This window comes from Telmatherina bonti (assembly GCF_933228915.1).
Source record: "Telmatherina bonti genome assembly, chromosome: 21".
Taxonomy (NCBI): domain Eukaryota; kingdom Metazoa; phylum Chordata; class Actinopteri; order Atheriniformes; family Telmatherinidae; genus Telmatherina; species Telmatherina bonti.
The window spans coordinates 29,734,803-29,756,738 of record NC_136630.1 but is presented as its reverse complement, the minus strand read 5'-3'; the positions used below and the strand labels follow the sequence as shown (position 1 = coordinate 29,756,738).

Here is a 21,936-nt window from a genome sequence, read left to right as displayed (position 1 = left end):
TGTGATCAGGTGTGTGATTGTTTTGTTTTGCTCGTGTGCTTCTTGTTGGCGCGGCGCTTCATGAATGAAATTAGATCAGATAAAACGCCGTCTGTGTGACAGGTTGATGCTTCCGCCGTGAGCTGCAGCGTTTGCAGACGGCGACTTTCCCGTCAGATGCGCACGGTTTTCCCCGCTGCTACTCTTTTCCTGCTTATCCAGGTGTGAGCACCTGGCTGAGACGTTCCGCTTCCCAGTGTGGAAGCCGTGAAACCAGGAGGGGCTCACACGTCTGATTCCCTGTCAGACGGTGTTTTTTCCATCGTGGTCACTCTTCCTGACATGACGCAGGAGTCGTCGCAGCAGGGTTTACACTTCCTGATGACGTGCAGCATCTTTTCCACACCGAAGCCGCCGATGTCTCCGTTGGGATTCATCATTCCCATGTTTACTTTGTTCCTTTGTTTTTCTGACATAAACCAGTCTGGAGAGGCTGAAGCCTCTCCTCCCAGTCAGCCTGCGGACCTTCCCAGTCAGCCTGCAGACCTTCCCAGTCAGCCTGCGGACCTTCCCGGTCAGCCTGCGGACCTTCCCGGTCAGCCTGCGGACCTTCCCAGTCAGCCTGCGGACCTTCCCGGTCAGCCTGCGGACCTTCCCGGTCAGCCTGCGGACCTTCCCGGTCAGCCTGCGGACCATCCCGGTCAGCCTGCGGACCATCCCGGTCAGCCTGCGGACCATCCCGGTCAGCCTGCGGACCTTCCCGGTCAGCCTGCGGACCTTCCCGGTCAGCCTGCGGACCTTCCCGGTCAGCCTGCGGACCATCCCGGTCGGCCTGCGGACCTTCCCGGTCAGCCTGCGGACCATCCCGGTCGGCCTGCGGACCTTCCCAGTCAGCCTGCGGACCATCCCAGTCAGCCTGCGGACCTTCCCAGTCAGCCTGCGGACCTTCCCGGTCGGCCTGCGGACCATCCCGGTCGGCCTGCGGACCTTCCCGGTCAGCCTGCGGACCATCCCGGTCGGCCTGCGGACCTTCCCGGTCAGCCTGCGGACCATCCCGGTCGGCCTGCGGACCTTCCCAGTCAGCCTGCGGACCTTCCCAGTCAGCCTGCGGACCTTCCCAGTCAGCCTGCGGACCTTCCCGGTCGGCCTGCGGACCTTCCCGGTCGGCCTGCGGACGTTTTTTCCCAGTATGTTTTACCCCTCTCTCTTCATTGCATCATATGAATGTCACCCAGATTTCCAGTCAATCACAACATAATGTCCTTTGGTAAAGTAAAATGACTCCTGAACCAGCAGAATATCAAATATAAGCTTAACAGCTTACGACTAATTTATTTTTAAACAAATATTTGTAATGTCACATCCAAACTACAGAATTTGCCTTAAAAAGAAAACAAAATAAACAAAATATTTTAATTGTACAATCATGTCGGTTTATTTTCTCCCCGTTTCATAATCCTGGAAATTTCCGGGAAAATAACAAACTGAGAAGGAGCGGCAAAGACGCCTAAAAAAACGGGAGTTTCTGGGTCAAAACGGGATACTTGACACGTATGACAAAACTACGTAACTACTCGGTAATGCTGGCAGAAACCATGACTCCAGGATGCTTTCTCTTCACATGCATAACTGTCGTGCTGCCGTGGTACGGCCACTCTGCGTGGCAGACGACACATTTCACCTTTTTGGACAAAACTCCCAAACTTTTGAAGCACGAGGTCTAAAGCTGTTTTGACTGGACTGTTCAGGTTGCGCCGCCATCGGTCTAGAGTTGTTCTTCGTTGGTTAAGAAGACGCTGCACAATGTGACGATACTGCCCCCTGCACTTCCTGTAGGGCTTTGAGTCATTTACTGGATGTTTTTAGTTCTTATACTGTCTGAAAAGCCGTGGCATTAAGTTGCTACTGGTCAGAAACCAGTTTGTGTCTGGTTCCTGCTGACGGCTACTGGTCAGAAACCAGTTTGTGTCTGGTTCCTGCTGACGGCTACTGGTCAGAAACCAGTTTGTGTCTGGTTCCTGCTGACGGCTACTGGTCAGAAACCAGTTTGTGTCTGGTTCCTGCTGACAGCTACTGGTCAGAAACCAGTTTGTGTCTGGTTCCTGCTGACGGCCACTGGTCAGAAACCAGTTTGTGTCTGGTTCCTGCTGACGGCTACTGGTCAGAAACCAGTTTGTGTCTGGTTCCTGCTGACGGCTACTGGTCAGAAACCAGTTTGTGTCTGGTTCCTGCTGACGGCTACTGGTCAGAAACCAGTTTGTGTCTGGTTCCTGCTGACGGCCACTGGTCAGAAACCAGTTTGTGTCTGGTTCCTGCTGACGGCTACTGGTCAGAAACCAGTTTGTGTCTGGTTCCTGCTGACGGCTACTGGTCAGAAACCAGTTTGTGTCTGGTTCCTGCTGACGGCTACTGGTCAGAAACCAGTTTGTGTCTGGTTCCTGCTGACGGCCACTGGTCAGAAACCAGTTTGTGTCTGGTTCCTGCTGACGGCTACTGGTCAGAAACCAGTTTGTGTCTGGTTCCTGCTGATGGCTACTGGTCAGAAACCAGTTTGTGTCTGGTTCCTGCTGACGGCCACTGGTCAGAAACCAGTTTGTGTCTGGTTCCTGCTGACGGCTACTGGTCAGAAACCAGTTTGTGTCTGGTTCCTGCTGACGGCTACTGGTCAGAAACCAGTTTGTGTCTGGTTCCTGCTGACGGCTACTGGTCAGAAACCAGTTTGTGTCTGGTTCCTGCTGACGGCTACTGGTCAGAAACCAGTTTGTGTCTGGTTCCTGCTGACGGCCACTGGTCAGAAACCAGTTTGTGTCTGGTTCCTGCTGACGGCTACTGGTCAGAAACCAGTTTGTGTCTGGTTCCTGCTGACGGCCACTGGTCAGAAACCAGTTTGTGTCTGGTTCCTGCTGACGGCTACTGGTCAGAAACCAGTTTGTGTCTGGTTCCTGCTGACGGCTACTGGTCAGAAACCAGTTTGTGTCTGGTTCCTGCTGACGGCTACTGGTCAGAAACCAGTTTGTGTCTGGTTCCTGCTGACGGCCACTGGTCAGAAACCAGTTTGTGTCTGGTTCCTGCTGACGGCTACTGGTCAGAAACCAGTTTGTGTCTGGTTCCTGCTGACGGCTACTGGTCAGAAACCAGTTTGTGTCTGGTTCCTGCTGACGGCTACTGGTCAGAAACCAGTTTGTGTCTGGTTCCTGCTGATGGCTACTGGTCAGAAACCAGTTTGTGTCTGGTTCCTGCTGACGGCTACTGGTCAGAAACCAGTTTGTGTCTGGTTCCTGCTGACGGCTACTGGTCAGAAACCAGTTTGTGTCTGGTTCCTGCTGACGGCTACTGGTCAGAAACCAGTTTGTGTCTGGTTCCTGCTGACGGCTACTGGTCAGAAACCAGTTTGTGTCTGGTTCCTGCTGACGGCTACTGGTCAGAAACCAGTTTGTGTCTGGTTCCTGCTGACGGCCACTGGTCAGAAACCAGTTTGTGTCTGGTTCCTGCTGACGGCTACTGGTCAGAAACCAGTTTGTGTCTGGTTCCTGCTGACGGCCACTGGTCAGAAACCAGTTTGTGTCTGGTTCCTGCTGACGGCTACTGGTCAGAAACCAGTTTGTGTCTGGTTCCTGCTGACGGCTACTGGTCAGAAACCAGTTTGTGTCTGGTTCCTGCTGACGGCTACTGGTCAGAAACCAGTTTGTGTCTGGTTCCTGCTGATGGCTACTGGTCAGAAACCAGTTTGTGTCTGGTTCCTGCTGACGGCTACTGGTCAGAAACCAGTTTGTGTCTGGTTCCTGCTGACGGCTACTGGTCAGAAACCAGTTTGTGTCTGGTTCCTGCTGACGGCTACTGGTCAGAAACCAGTTTGTGTCTGGTTCCTGCTGACGGCTACTGGTCAGAAACCAGTTTGTGTCTGGTTCCTGCTGACGGCTACTGGTCAGAAACCAGTTTGTGTCTGGTTCCTGCTGACGGCTACTGGTCAGAAACCAGTTTGTGTCTGGTTCCTGCTGACGGCTACTGGTCAGAAACCAGTTTGTGTCTGGTTCCTGCTGACGGCTACTGGTCAGAAACCAGTTTGTGTCTGGTTCCTGCTGACGGCTACTGGTCAGAAACCAGTTTGTGTCTGGTTCCTGCTGACGGCTACTGGTCAGAAACCAGTTTGTGTCTGGTTCCTGCTGACGGCTACTGGTCAGAAACCAGTTTGTGTCTGGTTCCTGCTGACGGCCACTGGTCAGAAACCAGTTTGTGTCTGGTTCCTGCTGACGGCTACTGGTCAGAAACCAGTTTGTGTCTGGTTCCTGCTGACGGCTACTGGTCAGAAACCAGTTTGTGTCTGGTTCCTGCTGACGGCTACTGGTCAGAAACCAGTTTGTGTCTGGTTCCTGCTGACGGCTACTGGTCAGAAACCAGTTTGTGTCTGGTTCCTGCTGACGGCTACTGGTCAGAAACCAGTTTGTGTCTGGTTCCTGCTGACGGCTACTGGTCAGAAACCAGTTTGTGTCTGGTTCCTGCTGATGGCTACTGGTCAGAAACCAGTTTGTGTCTGGTTCCTGCTGACGGCCACTGGTCAGAAACCAGTTTGTGTCTGGTTCCTGCTGACGGCTACTGGTCAGAAACCAGTTTGTGTCTGGTTCCTGCTGACGGCTACTGGTCAGAAACCAGTTTGTGTCTGGTTCCTGCTGACGGCTACTGGTCAGAAACCAGTTTGTGTCTGGTTCCTGCTGACGGCCACTGGTCAGAAACCAGTTTGTGTCTGGTTCCTGCTGACGGCTACTGGTCAGAAACCAGTTTGTGTCTGGTTCCTGCTGACGGCTACTGGTCAGAAACCAGTTTGTGTCTGGTTCCTGCTGACGGCTACTGGTCAGAAACCAGTTTGTGTCTGGTTCCTGCTGACGGCCACTGGTCAGAAACCAGTTTGTGTCTGGTTCCTGCTGACGGCTACTGGTCAGAAACCAGTTTGTGTCTGGTTCCTGCTGACGGCTACTGGTCAGAAACCAGTTTGTGTCTGGTTCCTGCTGACGGCTACTGGTCAGAAACCAGTTTGTGTCTGGTTCCTGCTGATGGCTACTGGTCAGAAACCAGTTTGTGTCTGGTTCCTGCTGACGGCTACTGGTCAGAAACCAGTTTGTGTCTGGTTCCTGCTGACGGCTACTGGTCAGAAACCAGTTTGTGTCTGGTTCCTGCTGACGGCTACTGGTCAGAAACCAGTTTGTGTCTGGTTCCTGCTGACGGCTACTGGTCAGAAACCAGTTTGTGTCTGGTTCCTGCTGACGGCTACTGGTCAGAAACCAGTTTGTGTCTGGTTCCTGCTGACGGCCACTGGTCAGAAACCAGTTTGTGTCTGGTTCCTGCTGACGGCCACTGGTCAGAAACCAGTTTGTGTCTGGTTCCTGCTGACGGCTACTGGTCAGAAACCAGTTTGTGTCTGGTTCCTGCTGACGGCTACTGGTCAGAAACCAGTTTGTGTCTGGTTCCTGCTGACGGCTACTGGTCAGAAACCAGTTTGTGTCTGGTTCCTGCTGACGGCTACTGGTCAGAAACCAGTTTGTGTCTGGTTCCTGCTGACGGCTACTGGTCAGAAACCAGTTTGTGTCTGGTTCCTGCTGATGGCTACTGGTCAGAAACCAGTTTGTGTCTGGTTCCTGCTGACGGCTACTGGTCAGAAACCAGTTTGTGTCTGGTTCCTGCTGACGGCTACTGGTCAGAAACCAGTTTGTGTCTGGTTCCTGCTGACGGCTACTGGTCAGAAACCAGTTTGTGTCTGGTTCCTGCTGACGGCCACTGGTCAGAAACCAGTTTGTGTCTGGTTCCTGCTGACGGCTACTGGTCAGAAACCAGTTTGTGTCTGGTTCCTGCTGACGGCTACTGGTCAGAAACCAGTTTGTGTCTGGTTCCTGCTGACGGCTACTGGTCAGAAACCAGTTTGTGTCTGGTTCCTGCTGATGGCTACTGGTCAGAAACCAGTTTGTGTCTGGTTCCTGCTGACGGCTACTGGTCAGAAACCAGTTTGTGTCTGGTTCCTGCTGACGGCTACTGGTCAGAAACCAGTTTGTGTCTGGTTCCTGCTGACGGCTACTGGTCAGAAACCAGTTTGTGTCTGGTTCCTGCTGACGGCTACTGGTCAGAAACCAGTTTGTGTCTGGTTCCTGCTGACGGCTACTGGTCAGAAACCAGTTTGTGTCTGGTTCCTGCTGACGGCTACTGGTCAGAAACCAGTTTGTGTCTGGTTCCTGCTGACGGCTACTGGTCAGAAACCAGTTTGTGTCTGGTTCCTGCTGACGGCTACTGGTCAGAAACCAGTTTGTGTCTGGTTCCTGCTGACGGCTACTGGTCAGAAACCAGTTTGTGTCTGGTTCCTGCTGACGGCTACTGGTCAGAAACCAGTTTGTGTCTGGTTCCTGCTGATGGCTACTGGTCAGAAACCAGTTTGTGTCTGGTTCCTGCTGACGGCCACTGGTCAGAAACCAGTTTGTGTCTGGTTCCTGCTGACAGCTACTGGTCAGAAACCAGTTTGTGTCTGGTTCCTGCTGACGGCTACTGGTCAGAAACCAGTTTGTGTCTGGTTCCTGCTGACAGCTACTGGTCAGAAACCAGTTTGTGTCTGGTTCCTGCTGACGGCCACTGGTCAGAAACCAGTTTATGTCTGGTTCCTGCTGACGGCTACTGGTCAGAAACCAGTTTGTGTCTGGTTCCTGCTGACGGCTACTGGTCAGAAACCAGTTTGTGTCTGGTTCCTGCTGACGGCTACTGGTCAGAAACCAGTTTGTGTCTGGTTCCTGCTGACGGCCACTGGTCAGAAACCAGTTTGTGTCTGGTTCCTGCTGACGGCTACTGGTCAGAAACCAGTTTGTGTCTGGTTCCTGCTGACGGCTACTGGTCAGAAACCAGTTTGTGTCTGGTTCCTGCTGACGGCTACTGGTCAGAAACCAGTTTGTGTCTGGTTCCTGCTGATGGCTACTGGTCAGAAACCAGTTTGTGTCTGGTTCCTGCTGACGGCTACTGGTCAGAAACCAGTTTGTGTCTGGTTCCTGCTGACGGCTACTGGTCAGAAACCAGTTTGTGTCTGGTTCCTGCTGACGGCTACTGGTCAGAAACCAGTTTGTGTCTGGTTCCTGCTGACGGCTACTGGTCAGAAACCAGTTTGTGTCTGGTTCCTGCTGACGGCTACTGGTCAGAAACCAGTTTGTGTCTGGTTCCTGCTGACGGCCACTGGTCAGAAACCAGTTTGTGTCTGGTTCCTGCTGACGGCTACTGGTCAGAAACCAGTTTGTGTCTGGTTCCTGCTGACGGCTACTGGTCAGAAACCAGTTTGTGTCTGGTTCCTGCTGACGGCTACTGGTCAGAAACCAGTTTGTGTCTGGTTCCTGCTGACGGCTACTGGTCAGAAACCAGTTTGTGTCTGGTTCCTGCTGACGGCTACTGGTCAGAAACCAGTTTGTGTCTGGTTCCTGCTGACGGCTACTGGTCAGAAACCAGTTTGTGTCTGGTTCCTGCTGACGGCTACTGGTCAGAAACCAGTTTGTGTCTGGTTCCTGCTGACGGCTACTGGTCAGAAACCAGTTTGTGTCTGGTTCCTGCTGACGGCTACTGGTCAGAAACCAGTTTGTGTCTGGTTCCTGCTGACGGCCACTGGTCAGAAACCAGTTTGTGTCTGGTTCCTGCTGACGGCCACTGGTCAGAAACCAGTTTGTGTCTGGTTCCTGCTGACGGCTACTGGTCAGAAACCAGTTTGTGTCTGGTTCCTGCTGACGGCTACTGGTCAGAAACCAGTTTGTGTCTGGTTCCTGCTGATGGCTACTGGTCAGAAACCAGTTTGTGTCTGGTTCCTGCTGACGGCTACTGGTCAGAAACCAGTTTGTGTCTGGTTCCTGCTGACGGCTACTGGTCAGAAACCAGTTTGTGTCTGGTTCCTGCTGACGGCTACTGGTCAGAAACCAGTTTGTGTCTGGTTCCTGCTGACGGCTACTGGTCAGAAACCAGTTTGTGTCTGGTTCCTGCTGACGGCTACTGGTCAGAAACCAGTTTGTGTCTGGTTCCTGCTGACGGCTACTGGTCAGAAACCAGTTTGTGTCTGGTTCCTGCTGACGGCTACTGGTCAGAAACCAGTTTGTGTCTGGTTCCTGCTGACGGCTACTGGTCAGAAACCAGTTTGTGTCTGGTTCCTGCTGACGGCTACTGGTCAGAAACCAGTTTGTGTCTGGTTCCTGCTGACGGCTACTGGTCAGAAACCAGTTTGTGTCTGGTTCCTGCTGACGGCTACTGGTCAGAAACCAGTTTGTGTCTGGTTCCTGCTGACGGCTACTGGTCAGAAACCAGTTTGTGTCTGGTTCCTGCTGACGGCCACTGGTCAGAAACCAGTTTGTGTCTGGTTCCTGCTGACGGCTACTGGTCAGAAACCAGTTTGTGTCTGGTTCCTGCTGACGGCTACTGGTCAGAAACCAGTTTGTGTCTGGTTCCTGCTGACGGCTACTGGTCAGAAACCAGTTTGTGTCTGGTTCCTGCTGACGGCTACTGGTCAGAAACCAGTTTGTGTCTGGTTCCTGCTGACGGCTACTGGTCAGAAACCAGTTTGTGTCTGGTTCCTGCTGACGGCCACTGGTCAGAAACCAGTTTGTGTCTGGTTCCTGCTGACGGCTACTGGTCAGAAACCAGTTTGTGTCTGGTTCCTGCTGACGGCTACTGGTCAGAAACCAGTTTGTGTCTGGTTCCTGCTGACGGCTACTGGTCAGAAACCAGTTTGTGTCTGGTTCCTGCTGACGGCTACTGGTCAGAAACCAGTTTGTGTCTGGTTCCTGCTGACGGCTACTGGTCAGAAACCAGTTTGTGTCTGGTTCCTGCTGACGGCTACTGGTCAGAAACCAGTTTGTGTCTGGTTCCTGCTGACGGCCACTGGTCAGAAACCAGTTTGTGTCTGGTTCCTGCTGACGGCCACTGGTCAGAAACCAGTTTGTGTCTGGTTCCTGCTGACGGCCACTGGTCAGAAACCAGTTTGTGTCTGGTTCCTGCTGACGGCCACTGGTCAGAAACCAGTTTGTGTCTGGTTCCTGCTGACGGCTACTGGTCAGAAACCAGTTTGTGTCTGGTTCCTGCTGACGGCTACTGGTCAGAAACCAGTTTGTGTCTGGTTCCTGCTGACGGCTACTGGTCAGAAACCAGTTTGTGTCTGGTTCCTGCTGACGGCTACTGGTCAGAAACCAGTTTGTGTCTGGTTCCTGCTGACGGCTACTGGTCAGAAACCAGTTTGTGTCTGGTTCCTGCTGACGGCTACTGGTCAGAAACCAGTTTGTGTCTGGTTCCTGCTGACGGCCACTGGTCAGAAACCAGTTTGTGTCTGGTTCCTGCTGACGGCTACTGGTCAGAAACCAGTTTGTGTCTGGTTCCTGCTGACGGCTACTGGTCAGAAACCAGTTTGTGTCTGGTTCCTGCTGACGGCTACTGGTCAGAAACCAGTTTGTGTCTGGTTCCTGCTGACGGCTACTGGTCAGAAACCAGTTTGTGTCTGGTTCCTGCTGACGGCTACTGGTCAGAAACCAGTTTGTGTCTGGTTCCTGCTGACGGCTACTGGTCAGAAACCAGTTTGTGTCTGGTTCCTGCTGACGGCTACTGGTCAGAAACCAGTTTGTGTCTGGTTCCTGCTGACGGCTACTGGTCAGAAACCAGTTTGTGTCTGGTTCTGACACCAGGTCATATCTGCTGGGAACGCTCCATGCTCATCCTGCACCTCTGCAGGACGTTGCAGGTGTTTTTCAGGGAGCGTTGCAGACCAGTGTTCCCAGTATAAACCATCAGCAGCGTTTCCTCGTGTAGAAACTTCCCCCAGCAGCTCCAACAATCCGGCCGCCGTGTTTTCAGAGGAAAAGACGAGTAATCAGATTCTTTTTCCTGAAGCTCAAACCAGATGCTGGGAAAACCTCAGCGATCCTCCCCTTTCCTCCTTCCTCTCCTCCCGCCGCGTGTCTCCTGCTCGCTTTCCCCTCTTTCTCCTCTTTTCTCTCTTTTCTCACTTTCCCGTCTTTTCTCTCTTTCCCGTCTTTTCTCTCTTTTCTCGCTTTCCCGTCTTTTCTCTCTTTTCTCTCTTTCCCGTCTTTTCTCTCTTTCCCCTCCTTCTGCCTGTTCTGGGCTCGCCCCCCTTCATCTGGTCGGGGGTGTTGGGTGTCAGGAAACCAGGGAACTGACCTGCAGCCCCGAGCCGAGGCCTGCCTACCGGGAGTGTTTTCTCAGCTGCATGGAGGCGGAGGGGGGGGGGGTGATGGAGAGGTGCTGGAGCCCCTATGAAGGAAGGGGCCCTGTCTTTTATGTTGTTTCAAGAACATTTTCTGTTCAGCCAACCTTATTTTATGCATGAGCGCGGAGAGTCTGTTTCTGTGGAAGAGTATTAGGACCGCTGAATGAAAAAAGTTAATTCTGTGGAAAAAAAGTCAGAATTGTGACTTTCATCTCAGACATTTAACTACAAACTAAGACTACAAGTTTAACGCCTGTGTTTTCAGGAGCTGTGTTGCCATTCCATTCTTTCGTAAAATGAAAGCAACATTTGTCAGGTTTGACAAAAAACAATTGTGATTTGCAGGTGTTTCCATTGAGCTGTGTAAGCCTCAGTTCAGAATGGTGAGAATTGCTGCTTATGCAAGGTGCGTGGCTACTCAGAAATCAGAGATTAAAGTCAGAAATCTGAGAAGAAAGTCAGAAATCTGAGATTAAAGTCAGAAATCTGAGAAAAAAGTCAGAAATCTGAGATTAAAGTCAGAATTCACGAAGTTATTCTTTTTTTAATTCGGTGGCCCTAACAGTCTTCCGTCCGTTTCAGACATGTTGTTGACACGGAAATGGAAACTCAGATGAGGATCGGAAAGCTTCATGTGTTAATATACTGGTAACTCTGGTGACTGTTTACACCAGTAACACCACACGGTCCAGTACGTTGTCCCGTCTGACTGGTTCCAGGCTGCTGTGATGGATTGAACAGGTTGTTGGGAGATTTTGCTCCATGCTGGCATGACACCATCACACCAGCAGCAGCCTGAAGCCTTGATCCTGACGGCAGGATGGATCCATGTTGTCATGATGTTTCCAGCAGATTCTGATCCTACCATGTGAATGTGGAGCTGAACTGGAGACCCATCAGACCAGTTTCTCCATCTTCTATTGTCCAGTTCTGGTGAGTCTGTGTGAATTGTAGCCTCAGTTTCCTGTTCTTACTGACAGGAGGGAACCCGCTGTGGTCTTCTGCTGCTGGAGACCATCTGCTTCCAGGCTGGATGTTAGGGCTGTGACGATGCGCTTTTGTCTGGATTCGTTTCCGATTTTTGTAGATTAAAGACAAAAAAAATGTATAAAACTTTTTTCTTTTGCTCGTCATTTTTATTGATTTCAATGAAGAAATTCAACACAGTCGCCAGACCATCATTCTGCTGCTATAATGCCCAAGAAAGCAAGTAAAAAGATCAATAAGAACAATAAAAATTTTATAATGGATTATTTTTATTTATTTGAAAAAAAAAATCGATTTTTTAATTTTTCAAAATTTGTTCAATTTTTCAAAATTTGTTCAATTTTAAAATTGTGAAGCAAACAAATCCAGATTTTTTAATTTTTTAATTTTTTTTTATTTCTCCCCTGACTGTTGTGTATCTGCATAATAGGGCTGCACAATTAATCGGACTTTGATTGCGATCACGATTTTGGTGTCCACAATTAAACCAACCTGATCGTCAACAATATTTACATTCAGAACGCAGCTCTGCTGCAGCGTCTCTGATCCCTCAGGTTCTATACCAGCAGTCTGCCGACCACCAGGGGGCGAACGCGTGGTTAAGGCTTCATTAAGCTGCCTAAATATCAAGCGCACACATTTTACCAGCAGCCAGTTAAGTATCGTTGGATTGGTTGGACATTTCAGGTCCACATTTTTCCTGTTGCAGGTAAAACTGATTGTAGCAAACATGGCCGCCCGCATTGATCCCTCCCGGCTTCAGACGGAGCTTCTTGTGGAAGATGGAACGAGCTTTAGACTGATGAAGTCATGTTGAGAATGGAAAATACAGCTGCATTAAAACACTGGATAAGAAATATGAGATCCCTTCCTGTAATTATTTCTCCAAAGGGGCGTTTCCTGCGCTGTATGGATTAGGTAGGTTGTTTACAAGTGGTGCAATAAAAATACATGTTTTTCCAGACACAACGAATAATCGTGATTAATAATCGTGATTACAATATTGCTTAAAATCATCGTGATTATTATTTTGGTCATAATCGTGCAGCCCTACTGCATAAACCTCCTTTCTTGCTCATCCTGATGAGCAGTTTGAACTCCAGCAAGTCGTCTTCACCCCGTCTACATGTCTACATGCTGCCGTGTGATTGGCTGCTTAGAGGGTTGTGTGAACAGGTGGAGCTGATAACGTGGATGGTGGGAGTAGATTACAGGTTGAATGACCAGTAAAGACACTTAAAGAAATGATAATGACGCTTTCACGGTGCATTTGTCCTTTATTTTCTTCTGCCTGGGTGAGAAAGAATCTTTGAGTTAAAAACAACCTCTGGAAATGCAGCTTTATGGAGTTAGCTTGCAGATTTACTCAACGCCTCCTTCTCTCCACACCCAGCGCACAGCGATGTGAAATTACAGAGCGTGACACACAGTGAAGACATGAGGAAAGAGACCAGGAGCTTTGGCAGCTTTTCAGTTTCTATAGCAACAGCAGGGAAATAAACTGCTGTGGTTGGAGACTCGGGGAGCGTGTTTAGAGTCAGAGTGTACCTGGAGGCTGCCGGCATTGTGGAAGGCTTTTATGTTGAACAATGACTGGATGCATTCATGTGTCCTCTGCAGCCTGTCAAGTAGTAGCAGGAGATCCACGGGTCTGATCCCCATAGCAACCGATGGCGGCAGAGCTTTTACCCAAATCCCATGTGAAAGTTCAGCAAAGAGCCAGACATGTTCCAGGTCATGTGATTATTTGTCAGATGTTTCCAGTAACTTCCGGATCGTATTTGGTCTGAAAATAAATTATATTAACTTATTATTTATTCAGGCAGCAGCATCGCTCCGGTAATGGGAGTGTTTTCGTACTGAGTGTACACCAAGCGGCAACCTCCGGCGACAAAAAGTGAAGCCTATGCAGAAGTGCCGCAATCTGCAGTTCCTACCTCCTCCACTAGGGGCTGCAAAACAGCGAATCCCCATAGACTCCCATGTTTAAAAAAAACAACTTCAGAGCAGAAATAAACATGTTTACAGCAGAAATAAACATGTTTACAGCAGAAATAAACACGTTTACAGCAGAAATAAACACGTTTACAGCAGAAATAAACATGTTTACAGCAGGAATAAACATGTTTACAGCAGAAATAAACATGTTTACAGCAGGAATAAACACGTTTACAGCAGGAATAAACACGTTTACAGCAGGAATAAACACGTTTACAGCAGGAATAAACACGATTACAGCAAAACTAAACATGTTTACAGCAGGAATAAACACGATTACAGCAAAACTAAACATGTTTACAGCAGAAATAAACATGTTTACAACAGAAATAAACATGTTTACAGCAGGAATAAACATGTTTACAGCCTGGTACAAAAACCCATTTTAGGTTTAATAGGTCAGGTTTACCTTCATGACAACTGTGGGGGGAGTGAAATTTTTTTCTTACTCGCCCGTTTAAAAGTAATTTAATCTCGAAGTTCGACATATTTAGGGGCGTGTCCTTTTGATTGACAGGTACCTGATCTCCCGCTTCAAGTCAGAAGAACGTAGAACAACCGCGGTTTTTAGCCGGTTAACAACGTGACTTAGCTTTAGCCCGCTTACCTCCGTTAGCTGGTTAGCTCCTGTTATCTCCGGGTTAGCTCGGTTAGCTCTTAGCTACAGAAAGCTCGGAGTTCGCTAGATGTCAATCATCCACCATGACGCTCACAGCCCCCCTCTCAGCTCCACCTCTTTGTCCATATTTGTATTTCCCGGGCGAGACGAGACGCATGCGCCTGCCAGGATGGTGATGGTAGGAACCGCCCACCGAGCTTCAATTCAGCTCTTCAGAAACCTACGGGTGACGTCACAGAGGCTCCGCCCATCTCTTATATACAGTCTATGGCTGGGACCAAACACAGCTGTTTCCTGTTCGGCGTCTATATCTCTCTTCAACCTGTAAATCAGAAGCAGCTTATCAGCATCAACCTCTCCTCTCTGCAGACTCCACACGTCGCAGATAAAGTCCGCCTCGCCCCGCACGGGAAGTCATCATTTAACCTGATCAGCAGGATTAATCAATCGCCGTCTTTAATCATGCTGGTTATTGTGGAACTGAGCCTTCATGTCATCGCTAGCTCAGATTAGCTTCCAGAGGAGCCGGAAGAGGTCCGATTCATCTCCTGAGACGCTCCGGAAGCGTCCCTCTGGGAGGAGGACCTGGATGGTCTCGGCTGAGCCGGTTTTCCTGGTAGCATGTCGCTGTTTCTCCTCTTCAGTGGCATGCAGTGGAAACTCAGTGTGTGTTTACACACAGTCATGGCTGCAGGTTGGAGACGAACTGATGATGCAGGATTGATGAGTACCAGCTCTGCTGCTGTAAAAAGCTGTAAAACCCGCTGGTTTTTCACCAGTCTGATGCAGATTCTTCACCGAGACGCAGCAAATCATGTCGGGTGTCTTATTTAGAGATTTTAGGGAAGTCCAGTCGTCCTTTTGTTTCCTGGGAAAGAAATCTGATGTGATTTCCGCCTCATGCATCAGCGTTTCAGTCATGAGAGCAGTTAAATGCAGGAGTGTAATGCAGGGACATCGTGATCTCATTCCAGCACCCGTTTGCTGTCCAGTTCACCTCCGCCACTCTCCATGAGGCTGGACGAGCAGCTTTCCTTCAGCTCATCACATCCACCTCCTCTCCAGTAAGATCTTCTGACCCACGTCCTGGAGAAACACCTCTGTTCCTCCTCACTGGTGGTCTCCAGCAGAGCCACCCTGCATCCAGGACAGTCGGACCGTTCATGTGAAGGTCACATTTAAGTATACAAAACCCTGCAGTTCTCACCTGTAAGCGTCCTGTTGATACAGCAGATACAAGAGAAGAAGAAGCAACCCTAACCTAACCCCCCCACTTCACCGCTCTTCATCTGCACACACACCTCCTCACTCAGACCGGCTGGTCTGTCAGGATCGTCAAAGCAAACACACCAACATGTTCGCTCTTATTGCACAAACTGACGTCTGGTTTGTAGACATAACACACAGATCAGCAGCGACCAAACCTTTTCTCATCTGCACGTCATTCTCTCCCGTCTCACCGTTTCCATGTTTCCACACGTCTTCTTGCTTCTATCTGCCTGCTCTCCTCACTGCAGCACCTCCACCTCAGCTGCATCCCAAACGTCTTCTTGGCTTTATTCCAGCCATAGAGGATCATTATTTTCCTGCTTTTCTCATCACTTCCTGATCTTTGGCTGCTCCTGATTGGACGTTAGTTTAGTTTAAGCTCTCTGATTGGTGGAAAGAAGTTAACAAAGAAAAAAAAGTAACATTTGCTGAAAGGTTCCTGGCTGAAGCTGATCAGAAAGAGACATTTCAGAAGCTGACAGACTTTAGAGAAGTGACTGGTGTCCAGGTTGCGTTGCAGCTCGGGAGATAAGTGGGACTGTGTCCAAACGGGGACACGCTGAAGGCTCCAGCATAATATAGAAGCATTGATTATTTACAGGCGTGTCTGGACATGTTTGTCAGTAAAATGCTGACATGTTGAGCGGATACTGTTGCTGCGTCGGTGCATGAACTCTGATGGGGCTCAGCTTCGTCATGACTCATAAAAAGCCATAAAACATGTTGGTGTGAGTTCTGTCAGAGTCAGAGAGGTGTTTCCTGGCTGAGCACCATCTTTATGCACCAGAACAGCCGGTAAAAACGGCTTTTAGTGGTGAATGTTGCAGACAGTCCAGCTCCGGCCCCGGAGACCCACGCTCCCGCAGCTTTCAGACGCATCCCCCTCCAACACACCTGCACGAAGTGACCCTGTCGTTACCAGGTCTCTGCAGAGCTGGACGACACACGGAGGAGGGAAATTAGACATTCATGTGTGTTGTAGCAGGGATGCATGTGAAAGAACACCATCGGTCAGTTCAGCTCCGAAGCACTTGGACCGCAGCCCTGCAGGTTTGTCCCTGCTCCAACACACCTGACTCAAACGAGTCACTTTGCAGAAATTCAGGTTGTTGGGTCCATTTAAATAGGTGTGGGGAGTTGGAGCAGGGATACTTTGAAAACGGCGCTTTAGGACTCGTCATCCAACCTGACTGAGATGCTTCTGCTCACCGCGGTGTCGGTGCTCAGCAGATCCAGGCGCTACGTGTGTTCTGCTTAAAGCTGCAGAGAACACACTCTGCTGTACACTGGGTGAGCTCAGTGTGAGGGGGGAGGAGGGGGAGGAGAGGGAGGAGAGGGAGGAGGGGGAGGAGGGGGAGGAGAGGAATGCTGGACGAAGGAGGAGTGATTCAGTTGTTTTTCCAGCTCACTCTGTAGTTGTGTCAGGGAGAATAAATGGTCTGAGAGCACTGTGTGTGTGTGTGTGTGTGTGTGTGTGTGTGTGTGTGTGTGTGTGTGTGTGTGTGTGTGTTTACATGATGTGTGTGAGTCAGTCTTCTTATCGAGGGACCACCTGATTCTTCATCAGAGTTTCTCTCCGGCTTCTTCGTCCAGTCGATACATTGACACGGCTACTGGGCCGCTTAATGGTTTGTCTCCTTCTCCCAGTAAACCAGTGCAGGACTCAGGAGCTCTACTGGACTGTTTCACAGCTATCATGTCCCTGTCCTCCTCTTCACCGGGTCGGACCGCTCTCACCCAGCAGTCCATCTCCTCGTGAACCGGCCGGGCCGTGCAGCACCGGGGCCCGTTTGGAACGAACCGGCCGGGCCGTGCAGCACCGGGGCCCGTTTGGAACGAACCGGCCGGGCCGTGCAGCACCGGGGCCCGTTTGGAACGAACCGGCCGGGCCGTGCAGCACCGGGGCCCGTTTGGAACGAACCTGGGAGCCTCTGGCTTCCTGCTCGCCTCCTGGGAAAGTTGAAAAGAAAAGCCAGTTTTAGCTGAAGCGTTGGACGGATCCATGATGTTTCCAGCAGGTTCTGATCCCACCATGTGGTTGTGGAGCTGAAACTGGACTCATCAGACCAGCAACGGGTCCAGATCTAGTCTAACTACAGCATTATCAGGAGTTATCAGGGTGTGAGGGCCTGATTCAGTGAAACTACAGGTTTGCCTGCATGTCTGACTGGAAACCAGCATGATGCTCGTCAGCGTAGCAGGGTGTGGTGGAATGTCAGCGAAAGGCTTCGTCTTCCTTTATCAGATACTTTCACTCCTTTCTCTGGCGACGGAGTATAAATCCCACTCAATCTGTTGGTTTCCTTATATAGGCTGTTATGAATTGGCTTTCATTCTGGTTTTTTTCCTGTCTGTAAAACGTCTTGAGATGGCGTTGCCGTGATTGGACGCTATATAAATAAAACTGAATGGAATTGACGCTAGAATAAACGACAGCTCAGGTCCTGCCATGGACTCCGTGGAAAAACCAGTTTGTTGGCTCAACCGCCAGCTATGTTCTAACCTGTAAAACTCCCGAACACAGTGAGGCGTGGAGTGTAGACCCACTGTGGATCTGTGTGGCAGGAATCGGCACATGTGGGTCGTTCACCAGCTTCAGTCAGGAGACATATGAGCACACGGTTAGGCCTGTCACGATAACACATTCTGCCTTGCGATTAATCGTCTCAGAAATTACTGCGATAAACGATAATATTAAGCGATTATTGTTGTTATTTTGAGACCAATTTCAACTGAAATAACAATAATGCCATAAAAATGTAAATACAGCCTTTCAAAGATCAACATACTTTAATTTCTACAGAACATTCAGCTGGATGTTCAGACTCGACTCATCCAGTCTGCTGAAACAGATCAGGGTTTCTCCCGGGCTTTTGTGTGCTTATCTGGAACATGTGGTCTCTAAACACCATGTAACACAGTTATGCCTCTTTTCCACCAGTATCAGCTTGTCTCAACTTAACTCGCCTCAACTGGTCTCAGCTTGGTCTGGTTTCTTTTCCATTAGCTCTTCCACCAGCTCTGAATAAGGCAGGGTTTGTGTGAAATCACTGTGATGTCAGTGTTGTGCATGACAAGCTCCTTAACAGAGGTGTCAAACTCCATTCCTAAAGGGCCGGTATCCAGCAGGTTTTTGTTGTGTCCTTCTACAAACACAGCTGATTCAAATCAAATGCATCCAGCAGCTTCTTGTCAATATATTTATAGATTTTGGTCAGGTGTGTTGGAGCATGGAGACAACAAAAACCGTCTGGATACCGGCCCTCGAGCACTGGAGTTTGACACCCAGCACCGGGGCCCGTTTGGACCTAGAGGCAACCTGCAACATGGTCTCAGCTCGCTGGTCGCCGACCATAAATCGTCTCCATCTGTTGGAACCACTTCCAGTCTCGTCTGTCTGATCCACTCCGACCATCGTGGTCCTTGACCTGCTGATAATCACTTTTAGCTTTTACAGCTTCTCTTGACACTGCTGAAAACTCTGCTGCTACCCGTAGACATGGAGTCGGAAGACTCTTGATAGATTTTTTTCATTTCGTGTCGCTCCATCTTGTTCCCTCTGTATCCTTTCCTCAGCAACCAAGCAAAGAAATGTCTCCACCTCAGAGTTGGACCACACGGAACAGACTTTTGTTGCGCCATTGCTTATCGCTTAATGTAAACAACTTGCGAGTTGGAGTCGCTCTTCCAGTGATGTCACTCCCTGACCTCTGATTGGCCCGATTTGGACGCGCCCATGCAGTCTGGCAACGTCACACACAACCCAACTCAGCTCACTTAGAACCTGGGTTGAGGAGTTAAATTAAACAGTACCGGTAAACGGGTCCAAAAGCCGAGTGGAAAACCCTCCAAACCGAGCCGAGGCGAGTTAAGCTGAGACCAGTTGATACTGATGGAAAAGGGACATAACATAGTCTATGGTGGTCTAAGGGGACACGTGTGGACTGGACCAGAGGTGGAATGGTAAAATGTCATTTTTCATGTCATTGTAAAGTCGTGGAATTGCTGATTGTAACATGAATGTTCATCCAGGATATTCATGCTGGCTGAAATGTTTGCAACATCTTTCAAAATGTCGCCTTTTTACCAACAGTAAAGGGCAGCGCCGCTTTACCAACCGCGCTGTCTGGGTGCACACCATGTTGCACCGTCCTGTTGGTCTGTCGGTTAAACACCTCAGTGATCGAGGACTGTCGGGAAGATGGAGCTAGCCTGGTTGTTAAGATCTTAAGTGCAGATGGAAGCTTGTTGTGTTGCCGCGTTTAGTTAATATTGTCTTAAAAACAAATGCGGCAGAAAAGAAAGACAAAGGAAAATGATTGCGTCTGGCAAACTCATTACATGCATTGTTTCTTACCGTGCGATTAATTGCCACAGGCAATAAGCAATAAGTGTTTATTAGGTGTTTATTAGGGCTTTTCTCCCGATTCGGTTTTTAATGATTGTTTTTGTGCCGATTTGATTTAAATTGCGATTTCTCAGTAGATTTTATTTAGTTTTTCAAACATCAGACCACGTGAACAAGTTGTGTAATGACCAAGTTTACAGACTTTAGCACGAGCCAGATTTCCCAAATTAAAACATCAACTGTGAGTTTGCAAACAGCTTTTCCACATGCAAAAACAGACTTTTGACTTAAAAGGTGAAGGTAGATGATTTATCTCTGCACATTTAGCAGGACGCTATTCTCCGTCTTCTGTTTACGTGTTTTCCAAACGGATAAAACGTCATGTTACTGGACAGTCGAAGAGAAACATGTCGAGAAAAGCGGAAACTGCTTCTCCATCTGATATCTAAACATAAAAACATTTAAAATAGGAAAAAATGGTTTTCGACTCCAAAAAAATGTATTTAAAACTTGTAAAATGTGAATGTATTTTTGTGTTTATGTAATGCAAAAACAGCTGGTGAAAACTACATGTTTACACTCACACAGCGGCAGTTCTGTCTGCTTCTGTGTGGCGAGACGCTGAAGATGTCCTCGTGGTGACGTCAGTGTTTCAGTGTCAAAGCCGAACCGAAGCGGTTGGAGGTGAAAACACCGACGGCGTGCCGCAGAAGGGAAGAACGGGGCTTACAGACACTTTGGGGTAAATGTGGAAAACTGCAGTGTAGCAGATGAAGAAACAACCCCCACATTTGCCCCAAACCGCTGCTGAGCAGCACATTACAGAGGAAACACTGAGTCATTGTGTTGCTGCGGTTCTGGGACGCCGGGTCAGGACCCGGCTCTCCGCTGGAGCATGACTCAGCAGATCTGTGAAGCTTTCCAGCGTGTTCAGGTCCACAGGCTGAAGATGTGTCATCGCTGTGGGGAAAGATGTGGACACAGATGTTGCGGGGGATGTGAGGGGGTGTGAGGGGGGGGGGGGGGCGGATGGGATGGAGGTGGAATAACGGGACCGTCTCATGATGTGGGTTCTCTGCTCCAACAGGCTGCTGTTCGGGACCCTCTATCCTGCTTATTACTCCTACAAAGCCGTCAAGACCAAAAATGTCAGGGAATATGTAAGTTACACACACGCACACACACACGCGCACACACACACACACACATCAACCGAGTCATTATAAGTCATGATGAAGAGTGGAGGTTTACTGGTGCTGACTGGTCCAGCACAGGTTCTGCATCCCTTCTCTGCAGGGTTTATACTCGGCTACGTCGAACACATTTCAGCCGACGCCTGCCGCCATCACCAGTCCTCCCAGTAGTTTCCCTGTAGTGGTGGGCGAGGTGGTCGAACAGTAACCTTCGTTCTGTAGACTAGACTCGCCATCATCCTCTACGTCGATTGACGGGTTTCTGATCACTGATCACTTACATCATGCTTTAGGTCCATGGTAACGCCATGTCCACCACTGGTGACGGCGGCGGCGCCCTGGCTGACGCGTGAAGCCGATGGCGTGCAGAAGCTGGTGACGGTGGCGGCGTCCTGGCTGACCCGTGAAGCCGATGGCGTGCAGAAGCTGGTGACGGCGGCGGCGTCCTGGCTGACGCGTGAAGCCGATGGCGTGCAGAAGCTGGTGACGGCGGCGGCGTCCTGGCTGACGCGTGAAGCCGATGGCGTGCAGAAGCTGGTGACGGCGGCGGCGTCCTGGCTGACGCGTGAAGCCGATGGCGTGCAGAAGCTGGTGACGGCGGCGGCGTCCTGGCTGACACGTGAAGCCGATGGCGTGCAGAAGCTGGTGATGGCGGCGGCGCCCTGGCTGACGCGTGAAGCCGATGGCGTGCAGAAGCTGGTGACGGCGGCGGCGTCCTGGCTGACGCGTGAAGCCGATGGCGTGCAGAAGCTGGTGACGGCGGCGGCGTCCTGGCTGACGCGTGAAGCCGATGGCGTGCAGAAGCTGGTGACGGCGGCGGCGTCCTGGCTGACGCGTGAAGCCGATGGCGTGCAGAAGCTGGTGACGGCGGCGGCGTCCTGGCTGACGCGTGAAGCCGATGGCGTGCAGAAGCTGGTGACGGCGGCGGCGTCCTGGCTGACACGTGAAGCCGATGGCGTGCAGAAGCTGGTGACGGCGGCGGCGTCCTGGCTGTTGCTGGGTTTTATTGAGAAGAACGGCAGAAAAACAGAACGTTTGTTCCGTGTGAACCAGGCTGGAATGGGTTCCACACGCTGCATGCAGATGCTGGGTGTTGTCGGGGTGGATGATGTCATCGATGTTAGAGAGGATGACATCATCGTCCAGCAGCTCCCAGGCTGTAACACAGATGAGTTTTACCTTCCTCCTCCTTCCCATCGTCTTCCTCGCTGTCTGCCTGATGCAGGTCGGTCGCAGCTACAGGGGAGGTCGAAGAACATTGTTACCATGGTGACACAATACAACACAAGCAGAAACATGGAGGGATGGGGGAACTTGAAGATCTTCAGAA

At 50.2% G+C, this 21,936-nt stretch overlaps 1 protein-coding gene across 1 annotated transcript in view; it reads left to right on the top strand.

Moving 5' to 3' along the window:
- reep3b (receptor accessory protein 3b) overlaps window positions 1-21,936 on the top strand; it is a 49,169-nt gene that overhangs the window by 2,692 nt on the left and 24,541 nt on the right. The window contains exon 2 of the mRNA XM_079260316.1: window positions 20,501-20,573. Coding sequence (XP_079116442.1) covers window positions 20,501-20,573 — 73 coding nt within the window. The remainder of the gene's footprint in view (window positions 1-20,500; window positions 20,574-21,936) is intronic.